Source organism: Drosophila tropicalis, unplaced genomic scaffold (genome assembly GCF_018151085.1).
Source record: "Drosophila tropicalis isolate 14030-0801.00 unplaced genomic scaffold, ASM1815108v1 contig_878, whole genome shotgun sequence".
Lineage (NCBI taxonomy): Eukaryota > Metazoa > Arthropoda > Insecta > Diptera > Drosophilidae > Drosophila > Drosophila tropicalis.
The window spans coordinates 9,887,653-9,909,952 of NW_027173374.1; the positions used below are offsets into that span (position 1 = coordinate 9,887,653).

Below are 22,300 nucleotides of genomic sequence, written 5' to 3' on the forward strand. Positions count from 1 at the left end.
TTAGCGATTGAGTATTGAACAAATTTATGCAAAATTATGCATCGACTCAAAGGTCATCATAGTAGAAAATAATTTTCCAATACACACGCTCGCGAGGATGAAGCCAGAAAAGAAATAGAGATTGCTTTTTCTTGGTTAAGGACAACTAAGAATATCTAAAAGTTTGTAAAGTGATGGAATTTCTTATATTAGCAGAATATACATGAAGATTATATGAATGAAAATGATGTGACCTCTAAAATAAGGCAAGAAAGGAAACTTTACTCCTTCTGTGTTGATTATACAAATACTTTTCGAGTTAACCTCGCACTTGTGGCATTCTGTAGGCTTTGATGTTATTGCATAGACCATTCTTTTGCATTCGCACAATCAAATATTTCATTTTGATGTTGTTTATTTCATTGTTGCCAAACTCGACATATACTACCTATGTTTGTATGTATGTACATATGTATGTACGTACGTCCTGGTAGATACATTTGAATTTGTTTTCGTTTCGTTCAGGCCGCTGTTGTTGCCGTCGATGCCTCAACAGATTTAAATGACAGAAACGTGCACAAAATTTCAATTTGTAGTAATGTAATATTTTAGAGTTGACTTTGGGAATGTGCAAAAAGCAATAGGAAAAAGAGGTGAGCGCGGTAGGGGAACTGGAAGAGAGTAAATCGAAAGGGGCTTGTCTTTTTTATGTTTCGCAATGCCTTTTTACTTGCCTAGAGCATCATATCTTTGCATACATATTTGCCTTGCCACACATTTTACGAGCCACAAAAAAGAAAAGAAAGAGAAAAAAAATAGAAGCCAGTTCGTTTCCATACTTAATAAAGACTGTGCTGGAAAAAAGAATTCTATATTTTCTTTTGACTTTGAACTATGATTGAGGAAATTGCATAATACAAAAATGGCAAGTTGAAGTCAAATCTTAACGAAAAGTAGTAGAAGGACATGAAAGAAAGGCCCAAAACTTTATTAGTTTGCTTCTAAACTTGGCCTAGCTTTGATCTTTTGCCTTTTTTCAAGTGTCCAATTTAAGTTGGAAGTCTTAAGTTTTCTATACAGTCCTAAGATTAAAGGAAACAACTGGAACTCAGACTCGCAGCATTTGAACCCACAGCCGAAACCGCAGCCGCAGGCATCAACAAGGAAATCCATTCGCAGAAAATCTCCGTTTCCTTACACTTTTGTCTGCCTGCTTGGAAAAGTTATTGCTGAATTTTATGCTTAAGCATTGTCGAACTTGGCTTTTTGTTGGCATAAGGATGCAAATGAAATTTATTCTTGTCCTCCAGCTCTATGATTTTAGGGCTTGACTCAAATTTGTTAAAATATGATTTGTTCTGGCCATTCAATGTAGAATGCCTGATAAATAGGAACTTTTTTTAAGCTAAATGTCAGCTGTCAGTGGTCGCTGTCTATCGCTAATATGCAAAGGGATCACTCACAGGGTCAACTGACGATTGCCTACGTCATTCAGACACTGCACGGCGTCACAGATCCGGTGGCGGCAGCGTTGCTCGCTTATCGCCACACACAAACGCGCACACACTCATTTTCGATACGGTTTTGTGATTGTGTTAGTATTTTTCCTTCCTTTTTGCGATAGCCAATGCTAAGCTTCCACATAATGTAGCCACGCCCCAGTCAAAGAATTTCTTTATATTTATTTTTAGCATTCTTTATGTTTATTTAAAACAATTGCTTTGACTAATTGAATGCAATTCATGCAATGGTTGCTCAAATCCCATTATCTTCTTTTCAACTTTGGCATTGTGTTTGCATTGTTAGTTGGTTTTCTCTTTCCATGCCACAAAGCTCTGCTTCTCGTCTAATGCTGCTACTTTTGTTGCTTCTTCATATTGCGCATTTAAAAAATGACAACGCATTAAAATGGACGAAGCAGCAAAAAAAAAAAACCACAGAAGAAAATTTTAATATCGAGTTGGACATACCCTAGAACAAGATGGATTTAGGGTTTTCTATTCATAGTCTCTTCCTTACATCGTTTTTCCCCTTCTGCTCATATTTCCACAAAATATGGAAAATTCATTAACAAACCTCATACGTTTGGTTTAAATTGTATAAATTAAAATTGTGTACTTCTAGAAAACTGTGCAACATAATTTGTCGACTTTTAATATAACATTTTAACCTACTGGAGTGCAGGGTATAAAACTAAAAGCTGCGACGACGACGACGTCGACCAACAGTCGCCCAACGGCGCATAAATTTCGCCCTTAATGCCATCCCATAATGCTGATTATGCTCGAGAAGCTGAAAATGGAGCTAGAAGCAGCATACCAATTCCAAAGCCCCCACTCCACCACCTGCTACCGCCCTGCCCTGCCCCTCTTCCATACACCATTTATAGTTAGAATGAAGTGAAAAATTTAATTTGCCTTCGCTGTTGTTGTAGCTATTGCTGCTGCTTCTGGGTGTTATTCCCACTGCGCTTGGCTATCTATAAACAATGAAATTTATAGCGTATAAAAAAAAAAAAAAAAAAAAAAAGAAAAGAAAAAGAAATCCCCTTTGCAGAAGCTAAAACGAGATTTAAAATGAAAAGTTCTCCAACATAATCTCGATTAGCCAATAGCCTCTAGACCAAATTCATGACTCAAATGCAGTTTAGTTTTTATTATCTTGACACAAAATGCAAAATTATGTACACAAAATTAATTAACTTAATCAATTGTGACTTTAAATTTGATAGGGTTTTCAGTGCCGTGAAAATAGCAATTGACGATTTTATTAGTTTAACTTTATCGTAGACTTAAATTGATAGGAAAATACGTCATCTGTTTGAAATGATATGCAATGGTACTCGAGCTAATAAATCTATTAAAGCAAATTACTTTTGTGTTAGTTCTTCTTAACTAAACAAATTGCTTTATTTTAAAACTAATTTCATAACTTTTTCTAGTATGTTTTGGGTCTGTCCCAAATGCTTGAATGCTTTGAACTATGAAATTAAATTTCTAATCGCTTAATTACAAAAAAGTTTCAAAAGCAAAAAGTCTTTTTTTCTTTTTGTCTATTGTCATGGCGAATTTTGTAATTATAGAGTAGAATCTTTTGTCGCTCCGCTAGCCTAATTTTCGTTTGGCTTTTGCTTTTGATGCAGGTGCAATTTCCCAGCAGTCATCCTACCATACACCTACATGTATGTACCTACATACATAGGTTCTAGCAGGTCATTGGCCCCGTTGGTCAACAACTCGCCTTGGGCTTGGGTCTCGGCCTGGGCCTGGGTCCAAGGCATGGACATCATGGACAAGCCGCGTGGGCAACAGCAGAAAGTAGAAAACGGCAGCAAACACGCAAATTCATTTGGAGTGGTCGGTCGGCTGTTGCTTTTACTCTTTTTATCGGACTTAACAAGCCTTTAGTTATGTTGTATGCTAAACAGTTAAGAATCTAGTTGTTAATTATCGCACGCAATCTAACAAAGGAAATACAACCAGCTTGGCCAGCTTGGAGGCGGGTACACACACACACACACATACTGACACACTACAATCGCACACTCACATGCTCTAATTAAAGGTAACTACTAGTCTGTCTACTCAGTCAGTTCGTCAGTTTGGTGGGTCGGTATGTTTCTCTTCCTAACTGCAGGCATTTATCAACATGCTGATGTCGGTTTGGTTGGTCGGTCGGTCGGTTAATTAGTTGGTTGGTTGGTTGGTATGTCCATGTCCTGCCAGTTGGGGGAGTCAATGTGGAGGGGACGAATGCCTTATCAGCCTTATCAGTGGGAGTCAGTTGCTTTTGGTTGGTTGACATTGCGGTGCATGGTTCGAGGTTCCTTATCTGCAGTTCCAGCACGTAGCATTCACAATGACTGAATCGAATGGGAAGCTGTTTTTCTCATGCATCCTTGTGTTGCATTGTGTCGCCTTGTCATTGTTGCCATGCAGTGACCCAATTTGCTGTCGTAACGAAAGCAACATCATCAGTTATTCTGCTATTTGTCTGGTAATTGCAATCAAAACGATTGTTGTTTCGCAAATTGAAGACTTGCAAGCATTGATTGGCATCAAATGTCATGTGATAAGCAAGAGACTGTTTCATATGATTGTTGCAAGAATATCCATTTGATTTTAATCATATGCAAACGTTGTCAATAAAAAAGCTTTTAATGTCAAGCTGATTAGCAAAACATTCCCCCAAGATTTAAATACAAAAGAATGAAGTAATGTTGATTGGCTTTGCTACAATTGAAAAACAGGCATTTCTATTCAAGTTATCCCGAATTTATGATACTCTCTCTTAGGAAACTGAATATCCCTTATTTAAACTCGATATCTTGAATGTTATTAGGTTATCTTAAACAAATTATTTACAAAACGTATTTTCTTTATATTTCATATTTAATGATCAATTAGATGTTGGCCTTAACTTCAATTGTTTGTTTGCTTCCCAATATTGGTAACTGAGTATGTCTGCTACAATCTTAATTCCAAATGCCTGCCCCCACAAAGTATTGTATGCTAAAAGTTTATTTGCTTATTGGAAGAGAAGAACAAAAAAATGTTATTTATTATTTCTTGTTGCTGCCACTGCCGCTGCTGTTGGGGGAATTGAAAAGATTGCCTTTAAAATTGAATATCAACAAGAAAAGGCGAACAAAAAAAAAAAAAAAAGAAACCCGGTAGCCCCTTGTGTGGATTGATGTTATTCTTGGGGCTTGCTGTTGCTGCCGCCTTCTATTTGCACATGAGAAGCAAATTGTTCTCTGACGTCGGCAAATAACACAGAAATCTTAAACCAACCACAAAAAAAAAAAAAAAAACACATTTATTAATAATAATAACAATAACAAGAAAATGTCGATACGACGACCTCATCGCATGTTTCAGTGACGACGCTCACCCTGTTGTTGCTGCTGCGTCAGCAAATGAATATTTAATCGAAATATTTAGCTCTCAACTCGTTGGCGTATACGTAATATGTGAAATACAAGTGTTTATTGGGTTCTATGTAAAGTCATCTGGACAAAGACTGACAAATCACAATGAGTCTGAGTTTAATGCGAAAGTTCTTTATAAACATGCATTTTGTGCAACGTGGCGTATGATTGAAATTTCAATTCATTTCAATTGTTTCTGCTACCTGAAAAACAACCCTCACATAAGTATGTGAAATTTGAATCTAACGAATTGCCTCTCTCTCTCATGTTTCATATGCTATTCACGAAATGTTAATCGGTGTGCGTATGTGTGTGTGTGTTCAATCTTGTTGCCCAAAAATAATAATCAAACAAAAGAAGCCGTTGCCGCCACCGCCGACTTTCGGCTGCTTCTGCTGTTGCTACTGTTTTAATGTTTGAGGCAAATAGCATCTGACCAGACCGGCGGATAAGCAAATCAACTTAAGCGCCATTAGCTTGCCACGAGCCCGCAGCAAATAGAAATTGGAGGCCATAAAGCAAATTTATTGATTGTTTTGACAATTAATGTTTTTTTCTCGCTCTCTGTTGCTTAATTTTATTTTGTTGTGCATTATTTATATGGCTAGGCAAATACACAATTTTTGAACGAAATGTTGAATGTTAATTTATATTTATTATGTATGCATATATTTATTGTTGTTATTAGAAGAATGAATACAGCATGCAGCAGCAACAAACGAACGAACAAGCGTGCCAGACTCATAAATTAAGCGTTGCGAAAAAGTCAAAAAGTGATGTGAGAAAGGATTTTTGCCAAGGCAGGCCAAGACAAAAAAGGGCAGACTGTGATTAATTTGTCGGCGTGGCAACAACGTTGCTTCATATGAACCATTGTATCCAAAAATGCCAGACAAAGCCCAATAGACGACAAGACCCGCTCACAGGAGGCGGTAGTCAGAGAGATAACTTGCTTATTTGTCTTTGTTAAGCAGCAGCCAGCAGCAGCAAAGGGAGCTAACACCCATCCACGTTTTCAAGGATTTCCTATGATTGATGGGCCTCAAGTCCAGTTCAGTGCGTGTTGCTTGCTTTTAGGCGCTGTCGCCTGATGTTTTACGAGCACTTTAATAACAACAATTCCAGAAACAAAAAGAGCCACGGCTTAAACCAAAAACAAAAGCAAAGAGCGAAAGAAAATAAAAGAATGCCAGTAACTTCCTAGTCACTCTCTTTTTTTTTGGGCGTGTTTTATATGATGGCTGATTTTATGCTTGCGTCTGCCATGAAAATGTAAGTGTCGTAGTGAAAATTTTCTGCTGATGTAAAGTGAGTTATACGATAAGTATAAGTATGTATGTATGCCAATGCACATTGCTTACTATGCAGTGATAAAGAATTCACAAAAAATTCAATAAACATTGCCAATAAATTATTAAGACCTTATGCATAACAGGATTTGTTTATTTAAGAGTTATTCTACAATATTTTGTCTTTAATCTTTAATCTTGTTTACGAATTAAGGATATAACATTCCCTCACTTAAAATCTAAGTTTCCACAATACATTAGGATCTCCAATACAAATAGCTTAGAAAATTGCAAGAAAAATACATGTTCAAGACCACTGTGAAAGAAAAAATTTGTTCACAGTGATATATGAAGAAAGCGAGAGGAATTCACCATGCTGGTAACTCACTGAGTGACAACGTGTCGTATGCGCAATTTTGCCTTATAAAAATGACAGCATTTCAGGTTTATGTCATTTTGCGATTCTCAGCCGCGTTTCGCATATCAATTTCAATTCAGCAGCAGCAGCAACAGCATAGACGACATCCATTATCCAACTATGATATATGCATCATACACCATAGACACACCACCAGGTGATGCCACAACAGAGCGGCGGCTTTAATTTCTACTAATGTAACGCAGATCTTTACACTTCATTGATTGCCAAATGTTGCAGCAACAGTTGCAGGCAGACTTGAAATGTTGTCAACGACAACGACAACGGCAACAATTCCCCAAGGCATATAAATAAATAAATAAATGTCAACCAAAGGTAAAATCCGCTGAGCCTTAAAAGCAATTATAAAATGCAACGACAGCTAAACTTGTGCCACTGTGTCTCTGTCTGTGTGTGTGTGTATGTGCGTGTATATGTGTTAGAATGTGTGCATTGTAATTTCGATTTGCATTTAGCATTTAAATTGCATTTGCAGGTTCATAAGCATAGACACAACAGAAAATAATGCCCACACGAAAGGTCCTGCCATCAGATTCAATCCCAAAAGTAAACTAAAACACAAAAATAGAAAATATAATAAAAAGCAAAGCAAAAACTATAATAAAGAACAGAACTGATGAAGAAGCAAAATGGGAAAAATGTTGAAATTGATTTTATTTATTGATAACAAAAGCCCAGTGCAAAATGCAATTTCAATTAAATTTTCCTTTACCACAAGAGCTGACGAGCTGACGAGCTGCTGCTGCTACTGCTGCTAAAGCTAGAGCTGATGCTGCCGCAATAGTTTGAATCAGTTGTTTGATTTGGTTAGTTGCCTGCCTCGTTGGTCCCATGTGGTGGCACAACAAAACGGCCATACAAATGGCAGACTCAAATTAAATTCATGACAAATAAATACAAACTACTAACACAGAGGCAGCCTCAAAATAAGCATTGACTTAGCATTTCGAGAACTCATGTTGTGAGCGATTGCTGCCAGAGTCAATATATAAGAGGCAAATTGTATTTGGTTGTTTAAGTTAATTAAGCTTCTATCCATTGAGTTGCAAACACAACTCTCATTATTTATAAATCCCATTTAATTTGCTGGTATTTAAGTAAATTGCAACTTTGTTTTGCAATAAATTTATTTTAGAAAACCTTTTTATATTGGGAAAATCAGTTAGTGATAACAGTTAGTTGGAGTTAGTAATAGTAGAACCAAGTTTAATAATTGCTAATAGGTTCTAAGTTTTCATAGCTTTCATTTCTTCAGATTCGTGGGAATTAGTTGGGCTTCCAAATACTCAAAATATATACATAAGTATATGTATAATTAATTCATTATGCAATATGGGATTTTGGCAATGTCAAATGCAATTGCACCTATACATAGGCACATGTGTGTATGTGTACGTGCTTAAACACGTATTTGAGTATGCACAACACTGCGTATGAGTGCTATGTATGCCTCTGATTATGTATGCGACATGTTGGCTGCCTATGTAGGTATTTATGTACATATATAGCTGGCACTTGGGTATTCACTGATTATGCGAATTTAATTATAATTACTGCTTACATCTCGCCTAATGCGCTTAATGTTCAATTGTAAACCACGCCCACTCCAACCAGAACCAGTGCCTAACGTTCTTTTCTATTCATGAGCAGCCGTGCATTACTCTTATGTCATATTATATAGCAGAGAGCATAAGCGGCTTGACATATTTGAATAGCGTTGATAATGTTGTTGTTCTTATCGTTGTTTTTGTTGTTGTTGTTGTTGTTATTGTACGTTGTGGGTGCTGTCAATGCATTTTGCACATTGCATATTTGTTGTGCTACTTGACAGCGAGCTGTCGTAATGGGAGTAGAAAAGATGGGCGACTGAATACGTTGGGGTTAGACGATGTATTGTTGTTTGAACTTTACAGCATTATATATTGTAAAAATAGCAATGCATCATAAGAAAAGCGTATCATATAACCCGATCGGAGTACTGACAGAGAGCCAAAAAGCTGATAAGCCATCAAGTTTTATCATATTCATATCAAAAACAATGTTTACAACATTTTTAATTAATTTTTTGTTTTAATTAGCTGTCGGTATATCAATTGTTGTTAGTCTTTGACTCTTTTGTGTTTATGTTTTCGAACACCAATTAAGCAAACTGTTTGTATTTATTTATTGTGCATTCATTAAATGTATTTGTTGTATTACATATTTAATATTCAATATTAAATGCCAATTTCAAATTGGCCAACACTTTGGCTGATATCTAATTTATGCACCAAAAACAATCGAATAATTCTAACCAGAGGGAAAACGAGTACGAGATGGACAGAGAGTGTTGTAATCTCATAATTTAAGCCATTTATTTGCTGTATTTTGAGTGTTTGGCAAAAAAGGTGAAAGTTTACAAAGTGTTTTCCCTCTTGCCATAGATTATAAACATGTGTAAAAGCTATTTTAACTTTGTAGACCATGCCAACGCCTTGCATTTTCTCCTCCATGATTTTAAATACTGCATCAATCTTACTCATATCTTCTCTTTGAAAATCTCATTTATATGCTAGTTCAATAGTTTGAAAACCAGGCAATCGTTTGATATTTTATATATTTTGCTTATGCTGTTTGACTGCATTCATTTTTTAACTGAAATTCGTTTAACTAGACATGCAAAATTGGTAAAAGTCTAGAGAAAGTGCGTAGCATTGAGGAGAAATTGAACCTGTTGGAGTCATTAATCAAGGCGAAAAAAGTAATATAAATAAATCCTCTGTTATGATAAGGCAAAATGCAAATGCACTGAACAGCAGCCAAATCAGCAGAAACAGTAAAGCAAACATCAAACGGCTTGTAGAGCTGTCAACTGAGCTGCTAAACAAGGACGGAATAAACACAAACGAGCCGAAACGGGGGCCAACATTCAACGTGGGAATGCGGCATCTGTGTACTCACTTTTATCGACTTTTGGTTAGTTGTCGCCATCGGTCTGTAGGTGTGTGTATCTAGTCAGCTGCTGCTGCTGCTGCTTTTGCTGCTGCTTGCCCAAATTAAATCTGTTAAAATGTTTTGGATAAAATGTAGCGCATTTAATTGACTCTCTGACTATTTGGCTATCTGACGGTCTGTCTATCTGTACGACGACTCTCTGCTACAATTAGTGTCAAGTCGCGGACACTGATGAGCTGCCAATGAGGGCAACTAATAAAATTCATTCATAAATAATTCAATCGAAACGGCGCACAGACAAAACCAAGCCATAGAGCATACAACATATATACATATATATGTACATATTTACTTATATGTATATAGAGAAGTCGCAGTGGCAATTTATAACAATTTCGCATGCGCCGTCAAGTCAGCGACAAAGCCACAAAGCAACAATACGAAAATTGTCCGATTTAATTGATTTGTATTGAGATACAGGCGACATATATAATATATATATATACATATATCTAATCGCGTTTGCATTTGGGTCTTTTAATATATGAATGAGCATTGTCAAATTGGCGTAGATTGAGAATAATTGTTGCTAAGTTTTTTGTTATTGTTGTTAATATTATTGCTCTTGCTTTTTTATGTTCCGAATTCCAAATTGTATGTCTTTATGTGTCTTTGCCTTTGTTATAACCTTGAGAAAAACACTTGAATGCACTTTTCGTCACTAGCTTAAGGGTAAAAATCTAACCACCTAGATCAAAATTTATGTAAAGGCCATCATAATATCAACATGGCCATATCAAAACAAGGCCCTTTCCTGTGTTCATTTTGTGTGCTGATAACTCTGATAACTGAACAGCAGCTTGCCTCTGTCATTCAGTATACACACATTGATAATATATGTACTTATTAGATATTTATCAACATTAATCCAACGGTATATCAAAAATAATAATAGTCATAATGATAATAATGGATAATTGTCAGTAGCAACCACTGGGACAAAGCCAAATGTATTGCTTGTTGTTTTTGCAAAATAAATGTCATATATTTATTTCATCCTTAACCATTAGGAACTAATTTATAGAGTAAACAAAGTTTTAAACTTTAGTCGTATATATGTATGAACATATGCCTTTAGCAGAAAAACATATTCTGAGTGTTTCGTGTACATACATACATTTCATGTTGTTTAACATTTTTCATTGCAACTAAATACTTTTTCAACACAATAAAAAAAAAAAAAAAGGAAGGCAATTAGATGACAAACTAGTTTGGCGAGACATAACCAACTGCATGTTGTGTGTATGTGTGTGCGTGTGGGTTTTCAGTGCAAAGAAAAGTAAAGAAACATATTCAGTTAAAGCATCGATTTCTTGATATCCCTTATGTAAACATTCTTTTAAAAGCCTTTACTAAATGAACACCTATCTTTATAGAAGCTATTATAATTATGCTTTTCTATTTATAATGCCCATAAAAAAAACAAACAGTTAACAATGTCCAAACCATTCGTTAATACCCTGGAAGTATTCGAAGCGTAACGGCGAAAACATTTAAGAAATTCATTTTACTGACGTTGAAATATGCAACATTTTGACAAATGCTTTGACAGCTGCAATGCAAAAGGCTGGCCTAGAGATTTCTGGGACCAGCTTCCTCTCTGCAGCGAGTGCGTTGGCCTGATGGCCATTGAATAGGAAAAATTGTACAATATCGAAACACGACACGAGCAGCACGTTTAAACTGTCAACGTTTTGGCAAAGAATTATTTAAATTATGTACCAACTACTCTTTGAGCAAAAGTTGTAATGCGAGACACGCGCCATGTGTTGCTGCTTTGTTTTGCATTTAGTTTTGTATCAGAAGTTTGTTTCTTTGGCATTTTCCCTTCGAACTTTACGAATTGTTGTTGATTGTTTTTAGCTTTTCACAGTTTTTGTGTATTTTCCTTTTTACTGTTTTTTGGTTTTCTACGTTAGCTAGTCAAACGTGCAATGACTTCAAAACAACAATTTGCAATCTGAAACAAAAGAAAATCTAACTAAACGCATGTGCCGTTTTAGGAGAGAAACATTTTTCATTTGGCGGCATTGCATTAATTTAACAAAAAGCAAAAAAAAAACACACTCAAATATCTGAAAAAAGCCTCTCAAATGGTTGGGATTCTTTGATATTTGTTTGAAGCTGGTGTTGCCTTTCCTTTTTTCCTTTTCTTTCTTCTTATCCTCTCACATCCACGTGCCGCAGCTGCCTGACTCTTATCAAAAGGTCAGACCCCATGGCAACAGCTCTGAATTGATGCTGGCAGAATCATGTTATTAATACCCTAACTTTCTAGCCTTTTGATCACTCATTATCCTTGCATATTAGGCATAAAAAGTCCAGTTATATGCAATTCTTGGAAAAAACGCGCCGAAATTGAACACATTTATTGATTTTTATTCTGCTTCAATTAACCGTTTGGCGGTTTGGCAGAGAATTATTTGTGTTTTAATGAATGCTTATAGCCTTTTTATCTTTGTTCTACTTACCTTCTCCTCTAACTAACTCCCCTTACTCCTACTTTACCCTAACACAGCGCTGTGACACATAATAAATTTTCATGTTCGCGCCTTCCCATTGTTTGTGTTCTCTCTTGCTCTTTGTTTCTCTTTTTCCTGGGCGTTTTGTTTGGCTTTTATGTTTATTGCAACATATTTGCGCTTATTATGAGCTCGTAACTTGACACATATGCAACAAACAACAACTGGGCCAGCAAGTCTTGGTTCATATTTATATTATGGGATTTGTTTTTGCCTGCTTGAGTGTTGAATTAGTTTTAGTTGTTCATTAGAGATGGCCACAAAACAGATGTCAAAAACTATTCTACCCCCACAATAACGCCAAAAACCAGCAGCATATCAATAGCCAGAATTAGCTAGCCAATAGATACATAGACACGACTTTGGCTCATGGCCAGTTTTCGATTTCAACTTGTTTAACCCAAAATCAATATTAACCCAAGCTACATAAATCAACATCATGGCCAGGCGGACAAGACAAGAGTCTCTCAACTATATTAACTGCACTTTCAGTTGCTGCTGCTGCCGATGATGCTTATTATTATTAAGCAAGTTGAAAGCAAATACTAGAAGAATGAAAGGATTAAAACTGTTGAAAGCATTTTATTGCTGTTTCACTTAAGACAAGTGGCAAAGTGGCAAAAAACAAAAGAAGAAAAAATATAAATCCATAAACTGCTATTTGTATCTGATATGAGACGAGTCTTAAGCATAAATTTAATTGCTGATTGAGTAATTCTTTCTGTAATCTTGATAAAGAAATTATTAAAATGATAAACCAAATCAAAGATAAAGCTAAAAGTCAATTCATTATTTAATAACTGAATAAAATGGATACTAACTTGGCAATAATTGTCAACTTTTGCTTGGAGCACCTGTCGGAAATCCACTATGCCAATTGAAAAACTTCTTTTGCTTTTCATTCACACAAATTTAATTGCAAACTTTTGTTGGCAAACAAATGTCAGTTTGAAGTAACTGCAATTTCTGAGCACTTAAAACGATAATTATAATTGCCTAACAATTTGCGCTGAGTATTTAAAATTAATGTTAACCCCATAGCCATCATCATCACGACTGGTCTGGTCTGGCCAAAATGAAAAGCCATGAGAATATATATTCGGTAAATGGGGAAGTCCAAGTGTTGGTTGAAATGAAATATTCTCCAAATACAATGTCACAGGAGCAACAGTAGCAGCAGCTGCTGCTGCAGGCACAGCAGGAAGTCCTTGGAGTTAACTTTACTTGGTGTTTGTGTGCAAAAGCTAAGCTCAACCCACTCTAACATGTAACGACAATTTTCTTGAGTAGGATATGAGTTTTTCCTTATTCCTTTCGATTTTCTCTTTTCTCTTTTAGTGCAATTTTTGTAATAACAACGCGAGTGGGGGCTGGGAATTATTATAACGAGAAAATGCACTCGAATGCCGCGCATAAGGTAGTCTTGCTTGGCTTTCCACCACTCACCCATTTCAAAAGCTTTAAAAACTTTCAAGTTTCATAAATTTTCAGACCACCTGATTAAACGAAAGTCGAGAAAAACGAAGCCATGAAGTAACCGAAGGATGAAAAGTATAAATCAACGAATTAAAATGCTTGAGGCTTAAAATACAGACAGCGGTTAATTTCCAGACAGCACTTTAATTAAAAGGTTATTTCACTGTGGCTAGCTAAAAAGATGATGGGATTAGTTCTAAGTAATGTCTAGAAGAACAGGCCAATTAGTTGGTTGACTAAAAAGATAGACCATGGCTTTCTCAAATCATCCAAGAAGAAGAAAAAGTGGTGTAAAACAATATTTTTTTGAATATTAATAGACTGATCCTAATCTAAATGCTTTGATTTGTTCCATATAACGATTTACTGCCTGCTCTTTAAGTGGAAGAGCAAAGAAATTCAAAAACCCTATATATTTTATTACAATTTTATTGATTTACCAATTTCGATTTCCACCCACATTCCAATCTGTCATCATTTATTTACAACAAGCGTCACGTAGTTCCACACACTCGCACACATACACGCGAGTAGAAAAACTTTTTGAAAAATCTATTTTATAACAAAATTTATATAGATTTGTGACTTTTCTTTTCGTTTCGTTCGTTTCGTTTGCTGCAAACCAAATAAAAGGGAAACATTTTCATGTAAAAGCTGGCGCATTGCGCCAACTAACCATACAGAAAAACTAAAAAAGAACTGCATACAAAGTCTGAGTTGGTCTTTGGCTGTGGCGAAGATTTAATACTCTGAAACAATTGCGCGGACTTTGAATGGTTTAAAAATCATCAAATAGACGACCTTTAGATGACTTCATTTTTGAATGAGTTGCAAACTTGGTGGCATATTGCATGTACCACATTTTTGGGACATGGATGAAGAAACAAAAGCCAAACCGCAATGTTGTTATTTGGAAGCGGGACACTCTGGCATGCCTGACTGGTCGTTGGTCGGTGGTCGTCGTCGGCGAAGGGAAACGCTGTGTATATTTACCCAATGCTTTGGGCTTTAGTTGTGTTATTCTCTGTGCCTTCAGTTACTATTACAAGCAGAAACTACTATATTTGAAATGGTATATAATGTACATCGTATATATGTACATACATATGTGTACATACATGCTTTTATATACATACATGGTGTATCTTTTGTTTATGCCATGTCAGTCGTTTGTGTCAATATTTGCAGTTTGCAGTCCACACAAAAGGCTCCGTTCGCCTGTGTAATTAAAAGAGATCCGTAGAGTTCATTCTTGTTGTTGGCAATTTGGCTAGCGATTCATTCGAATGAAAACGAGCCAAAATGCTTATCAACTTTTAATATTGGCCATTAGGCCAGTCAGCCAGTGCTATATGTACATGTATACGAACAGAAGCAGGGCCAGCATCAGAACCAGAGAACCGAGTAGAGAATGGTTGTCTCTCTTTTAGTTTTAGTTAGAGACGTGAACATAGAGACCATTGTTACGATATGAGGCAAACGGGTCCACAGGTAACCCGCTTGGGAGCCATAACGTATACGCCATGTATGCCACCGAATGGACGTTTGTCCATTTCCCTTTTTTGGGGGGCATCTTAACGTTTTGGTTTATTGTGCCTTTTACGACATCATGTACGCCATATAAAAACTGTGAACTGTAAGTCGTTGCCGTTGTTGTTCTCCTTCTTCTTCAGTTGCCAGTCAGTTTATGTTCATTTATTGGTCAAGTAGCGAAACAAATTTTCCAAAGAGCAAACGATATATACCAAAAGCATGAGAATCATGGCCAAAAGGAGCAGATTTAAACGAGTGATGTAGTTATCCAGAGAACATATAAAACATATACATGCATACAAATATACATTCATATATGTATGTACATACATATGTATACACTAAGTAATTTTCCTTCATTTTTTTTTTTTTTTAACAGTTGTTTTTAAAATTCTTTTTGTATTCAATACAAGTTTACATTTTATTTTCTGACCTAAAAATCGTATATTTAAAAATTGATCAATATAAACTTCCACTGTTGATCAAAAGGACCAATTTTCCACTGTTAATCTTTAGGCCAAGGTTTTAGTTTGCCAATACCATAAACATGACTTTAAAAGGTAAAATAAAAGCAATTAGAAAACTCATATCTCTAAGTTACAAAGTATAAAAGTAACGGACATCCGTTTGTTAATAAAGTTATATTATGTTTCAATGTAAATATTTACCTGCAAGATATTGCAATGTCATGCAAAATTCCATAATTTACTAACAGCAGAACTTGATTTAATTAAGTTTATAACTTTCACATTGGATTGCATGAATATTTATAATGGTTTCTATATCATTCAATATAAGTTTTGTAGATGCTTAAATGTCATTTTCTGAGATATTTATTGCTTTTCTCTATGCAATTCGTCTTGAAAATTTGCCTATGCCTACTCTCTCTCTCTCTCTCACTATCATTCTCTATGCCCGTTTATCTATCTTTGTCTCTCTGTGTTTTATTGGCCCTGCCTCAATGTTAATATGCGTTAAAGTTAATTAATTTTGTCTGACTTGTGATTCCATCTTACTTCAATATTCTTCTACATACATTTCCGATATCTGCTGATTATTTGCTACTTCCGCTCTGCTTCGTTTCTATTGCTGTAATAAATTGCATTTTACGACTTTTGCTGTCGATTAATTGTCTACACACACACACACACATAGACATCGCATGGAAATGTACATAGTACTTTTATATATAGACAGCAAGATCTTCTTCAATCTCAATGCTTGGCTCTGCTCTGTTTTGCTATGTGGCTACGGTGGCGTATGCGTGATTCCCACATTTTACCTTGCCAGCGTAATTATTTAATAGCTCATTCTATTAATTAGTTGCGTGTGTCTCATCGTTGTCGTTGTACTGCAGTTGAATGAATATTTAAAATGTAATTATGAACATTCCGATGGCGCAAAAAATAACAAAAATTAAAACCCACTGCCGCAGGTTTTGCCACTCTGAATGATGACCTTAATGGAAAGTGTCCTGGGATGCTGGCCACCTTGACCAATCAAACCTACATTTGCATACATACATACATTTATCATTTACTGAACCTACCACCCACCAAGCTTCTGTGTGTGTGTGTGTGTGCCAACCCTCCCCAACGACCCCACCTCCACCCTGCCTCACGTCAATGCTTTCCATTAATATGGAAATAAAAATACGTTGCGCGACTGCCAATCAAAATTTTTTCGATAGCCGACGGCGTAACTTTTATGGCTTTTTATTGTCATTTTTTTGCTCTTTTTTATGGTTTTTTAACAGTAATAATTAATTTAATGTGCGCGCTTCGCTGTAGGTAAATGGGCTGTATACAAATCATTGACGTCTCGATGATGTTAGTCAGCCACAGTCAAGTTCCAGTTCCCATTCAAATTCATATTGAACATTATAACCTTCTTCACAAAATTTTATTTGATTTAAAAATTTCTGTTGAATTACATTTTATGATGTTTAAAATAAAACATTTTAATGTTTGTTTTATTTTTGTTTTTGTTTATTTTATGGCTTGTTATCGTCGTGGAGCGGCGCATTCAACGATTAAATAAAAACAAATATAAATGTCTGTTTGAAAATGAATTTAATGTCCCAGTAATTAGGCCTACTATAAAAACTGAAAAGGCAAAAAGCTAATTTCACAACTTGAAACGAAAGAAATTCCCAGACCAATTTGCTTGCAAATTTACTAAAGAAACTTATTTATACTTTTGTAAATTGTTTTCTTCAACCAAGAAATATATTTGAAAATTTGCGACAGAGATTTTCATTTAGTTAAAACATTTGCCAGCCAAATAAAGAAAAAGAGTATACAATTTTCTTATAAACTTCAAAACTGTCTTAAAAACAAATAAAAATTAAGTAATTATTGTAAAACATTTAAAGAGATTTGCATTTATCGATGCCGATTATTATTACTTCTCAATGAAACTTGTATTTTTATGGTTTGGCTTATCTAATATTCGCAGTGCTCTGCTCTTTATAGGGCCATCTGCTGATGATTAACACACAGTTAGCTTAGGACCTATGACTCGGTGTCTTGTTGGGTCCAAATAAACAGTGGACAATAAATAATTGGAGTTAACAACTGTTGGTGACCAACAGCTGAAAAATTACATCAAATTATACAAAAAAAAACTGCCCAGAAAAAATGCCAAGAAAAAATGCCGCATCCCATGAAAATGTTGGATTAGCTTGAGCAAAGGCGGCGACAAAACTTGACACTTACAAATTATATCATATACTTTCTTTGGCGTCCAGCGGGAAAATTGATCATAATGATGGCAAAAAGGCAGAAAAGTTGTACTTCTTGGCGGAGTGGGGAGTAAAAAAGTTTTAATGCATGGCAATAAATTGAAGAACGTTCAATGTAAATTGTAATCTTTATATTCCACATTCCTCTTCATCCAATGGAGCATCCTTTTCTGAGCATGTCCTAATCTAGTGACAACTTGTTGAGCCATAAATTAAAGATTTTCGCTTTATACAACTCATTGCATCACTCACATCCAGCCGTTGCGGTCAATATAAGTTGCTTTTGGCTTGACTTGGGTTCGTTTCGGTTAAGTAAGACTGACAAATTGCAGTTTGTGGCCACTTGACAGGATAGAAGAGAATGTTGGAGATGAGAAGCGAAGAACAGTGGAAAAGTAGTCGCCATTTTTCTTGTTGATTGGTTTTAATTAGAGAAACCATCGACCACAAATTAGCCTTGCCATGGCTTCATTAATAAGTTTTTATTGCCTCTTTTTTCATGTCGTTCATGTTGTGTTTGTTGTTGTGTTTCTTTGCGATTCACACACGACGCACGTTTCTCATCTAGCCGATATAAATAAAAGAATTGCATAATACGATTTATTTGTTTTGAAAATGTTTACCCACTGACTTTTTGCTCTTCTATTACTTCTTTGCCCATGATATTTCTACCATTGTCTTCTATTGGACAAGTTTTTCCGCTTTTCTATTTAGCTATGTGTCCCTCCGTGTGCGTGTTTCTGTATGTGTAAGTGTGGGTGTATCATCTCATTGAAATGTGCCGTTGCGTCTGTTTTTACGCTTCGTCTAATAATTGCAAAAACTTTACAAAAACTTTTCCCAAAAGCTAAAAGAAACAGTATTGGGGCAGTGGGGTGGGGGGACAGCAAAAATCCACCAACATTGGCCAGATGGAATGAATAGCAGAAGGAGAGGCCAGTTGCGCATTGGCAACCCGTTACCATCTGATAATAACTACCATAAAAAAAGGTTTCAAAATAATATTTCTTTTATAATTACAAAAAGAACTTAAAGCAAAAGGGTTTTTGACTTCAAAGGATCGTTCCTTACAAGCTCGACAAAGCTCTCATGGTTTCCATTCAAAATTGAAGTATAATTAATTCCATTTAGTTTATGTTTGTTTATTTTTGTATTTTATTAAGTTTTCTTTTTTAATTCAACATTTATAAAGATTTAAAGATGTATATAGAGATAGTATCAAGCTGCGATGGCATAAGCATTTGCAATAGTTCTATGAGGAGCTCTTAACTTTTCAACTCTACATTAATCCGTCTACATGTATACAAACATTTAATAAGTATTTGCTCTTGCGCTTAGTATTATCAGCTAATTGTTACTTTTGATTAACTTGCCAACGAACGAATCTGACAGAGTCCACCCCACGTCAACCGGGTACGCAGCCCACGCAGCTAAGAAACTTTCTTTCTCTTTGGGTTTTTATTTGGACTTGGACTTCTATATAACTTTGTGTTGGTAATTTTATTTAAGGCAACAAACTTAATTCCTCTTTGGCAAGATAAAGGCAAAAGCTAAACAAACTCACTCACTTAGCCAGTACGACGAGATGCAGAAGCAGGTAGAGCCAAGTTGCTGGCCAAGTTTATTCTTTAAAAGTTGATTTTTGCATAATTGCGCTGTGAGACTAAATTAAGTGCTCCTCACTCAGCTCAGAGCCCAAGCAACCATCTTCGCCATGTTGGGCCTGAGTTGAGTTGAAAGTTTTTGAGAGAGAGAGCGAGCAACTTTAAATTGAACAAATGTTTTTGAAAGCAGCGACTGTTGCCAGACGGAAAGCAAGCGGACATGGACATGGAATAAGAATATGAATAAGTGCTTAATGCTGCTGAGCAGACATGTGTGATGATTATTCACTTGCATTCATCTTCAAAATTCAACTTCAACTGCTTTTCCGCTTCTTCTCTTCCTCCGTCTCTCTCAATCTTCTATCGCTGCTCTGAAATTGCCAGCAACCACAGATGTGAAAATTTTCCAAGTACAATTACCACATGGGTTTTATGGCTGCTATGCCACGCCCCTTTTCACAAGCACAAGTGGGCAGAGAGGCATTAGGACAACGAGAGAGAGAGGAAAAGAGATGTTAGAAAGTATAGCATACTTTTCAGGGCACACCATTAAAGGGCAAAAATTCAACTGGCCCAAGCCCTATCTCTATTTCGCTCACTCTCTTTCTCTCAACTACATTGTAGAAAAGTTCTTCAACATTTTGTACTTGATTTGACTGCTTTTGACATTTATGCTCCTTGAAACATTCGCTTGGTTTCTCTACACTCTCCGCGTCTCTGGACATCATGTACTTAATTTCCTTGTTACATTTTATGGCTTTACTATTATCGACAGACCAAGAGCGAACAGTCATCAGGACAACGGCGGAGAGTCAGGCCAGTTGATAAAGTGATTTATTCAGTGTAATGAGGCTTTTCTTAAGGCGATTGGTGGGTCGCTTGAGCGGTCAGTTGCTCAAGAAATGAAATGAAGTGAGTTTAAACGAAATTGAAAGGCGAACGAACAGCAGGTCTCAATGTGGATTGAGGATTGTAGTTGGCCGCTCTTTGAGGTCTATGCCAATCATGACATTAAAGTGAGAATAGTAAGCCAAATCGCTACATATTTTATTCAGTTAAGGTTAAAAGTCAAAGCCATCTAAAGATTAAAATTCAGCTTTATCCTATATATTAAACCTTTTTTAAAGATTTTTCGTTTTTTGTTAAGCTTAAATCGCCTTGGCTTATGCTTTCAGCGGATCAATCAATGACTGCAACTAAATTTATTTTAGTTCCAAATTAAATCAATAAATCCCCAACCTTGTTGACGAGTCTAGATGCACATTTCGCAAGAGTAGCAACTAAAAAAAATTAATAAAATTGAAATGCAATGCAATTTTCTGTTCACATTTCCCCATTGGAAATATTGTTTTATGGCTTGTTGCCAGCATGATGACGTTAAACCAGACAGAGACATGCCTCTCCAAGGTATGTTTAAGTGTATGTACTATACACAGTAGGAGAGAAGGTGGATAGGTAGAAGTGGCAATCAAGGGCACAGACATCCAATCACAAACAACAATGCTCACTTTACTCCATACACACACATACAAACGTAGAGAAGCATCTACACTTCATTCGACCTTTTGCCACCAGTCATTACAAGTGTCAAGTGTCAGTTATTGGTTTGGTCAGTTCACAATGAAGAGAAATTCAATTGAAATATTATTTAAATCACTCTTGACATCGATGGGCATGGTCACCTATTATTGAGATCTAAGAGTGGAAATATAAGTCGGCTTAAAATATATGATGTATGTATCTTAACTTGTTTTTTCTTTCTTTGCTTTTGTAGGTGGTTCCGACAGCAACAAGGGAAAGAGTAAAAAATGGCGAAAAATATTACAATTTCCACACATATCGCAGTGCATCAATCTGAAAGACAAATTAGGTGAGTGCCACACTCTGATTGACTATTGATTAATACAATTAATTTAATCGATTTGGTAATAAATTTTAGATATAAGCTATGGCTACGTGATAGATCAGCAGCCCATTGGTCGTGAGCTCTTTCGTCAGTTCTGTGAGAACAAAAGGCCGATTTATTTTCGCTACATTAGTTTTCTAGATCAGGTGGTGAAGTAAGTGTAGTCACAATAAAAGCAAACATCTGAAATCATTTAGAGTAATTAATTATTGATTAATGAAACAATTATTTTGCAGATATGAAATCGAGTATATTGTGAATCGCATATTCATTGGCCATGACATCGGACGTCGCTTTCTGGACATTGAGCCACAGTTGGAGCTGCGTAACGGCGGCGGTGATGGTGGGGGGAGGGGGAGGCGATGCACTGGATGCGGAGACACAGGAGGAGCTGCTGCTTAAAAGCAGCAATGCCAATCCAAATCCAACTGAAACTGCTGAGACTGAACACTGCAACAAAACCACCGCCAATAAATTGAACAACATTAACAACAGCCACAATAATCATGAGAAAATTGTGGATACAAGGCATTACAATGGTGACGATGCAACTGGAAATGGTAATGGCAACGGCAATGGCAATGGCAATGGTGACGGCGATGGCGAAGGCGACGACGAGGGTGTTGAATGCGAGGGCAGCCACAATGATGAGGGAGGCACAGCACCGAAGAAAGGCGAGGGCACCGCCGGATCTGGGGATGAACTCGTTTTGGATGTGCTGAACGATGATCTCATTGCGCAAGTGCGTAGCAAACTAAACAGCGGTGGCAAGGATATCTTTGCCCAGTGTATGAATGCAGTGAAAGCTTTCCTGGCCGGTGAACCTTTCAAGGAGTTTGAGAATTCCATGTACTTTTATCGGTAGGTTGTCCAATAAGTCAGGCT

At 36.3% G+C, this 22,300-nt stretch overlaps 1 protein-coding gene across 1 annotated transcript in view; it reads left to right on the forward strand.

The window, feature by feature from the left end:
• Gprk2 (G protein-coupled receptor kinase 2) overlaps positions 1-22,300 on the forward strand; it is a 54,704-nt gene that overhangs the window by 28,523 nt on the left and 3,881 nt on the right. The window contains 4 exon segments of the mRNA XM_068299945.1: positions 21,284-21,379; positions 21,449-21,569; positions 21,652-21,745; positions 21,747-22,276. Of these exon segments, the coding sequence (XP_068156046.1) occupies positions 21,284-21,379; positions 21,449-21,569; positions 21,652-21,745; positions 21,747-22,276 (841 nt within the window).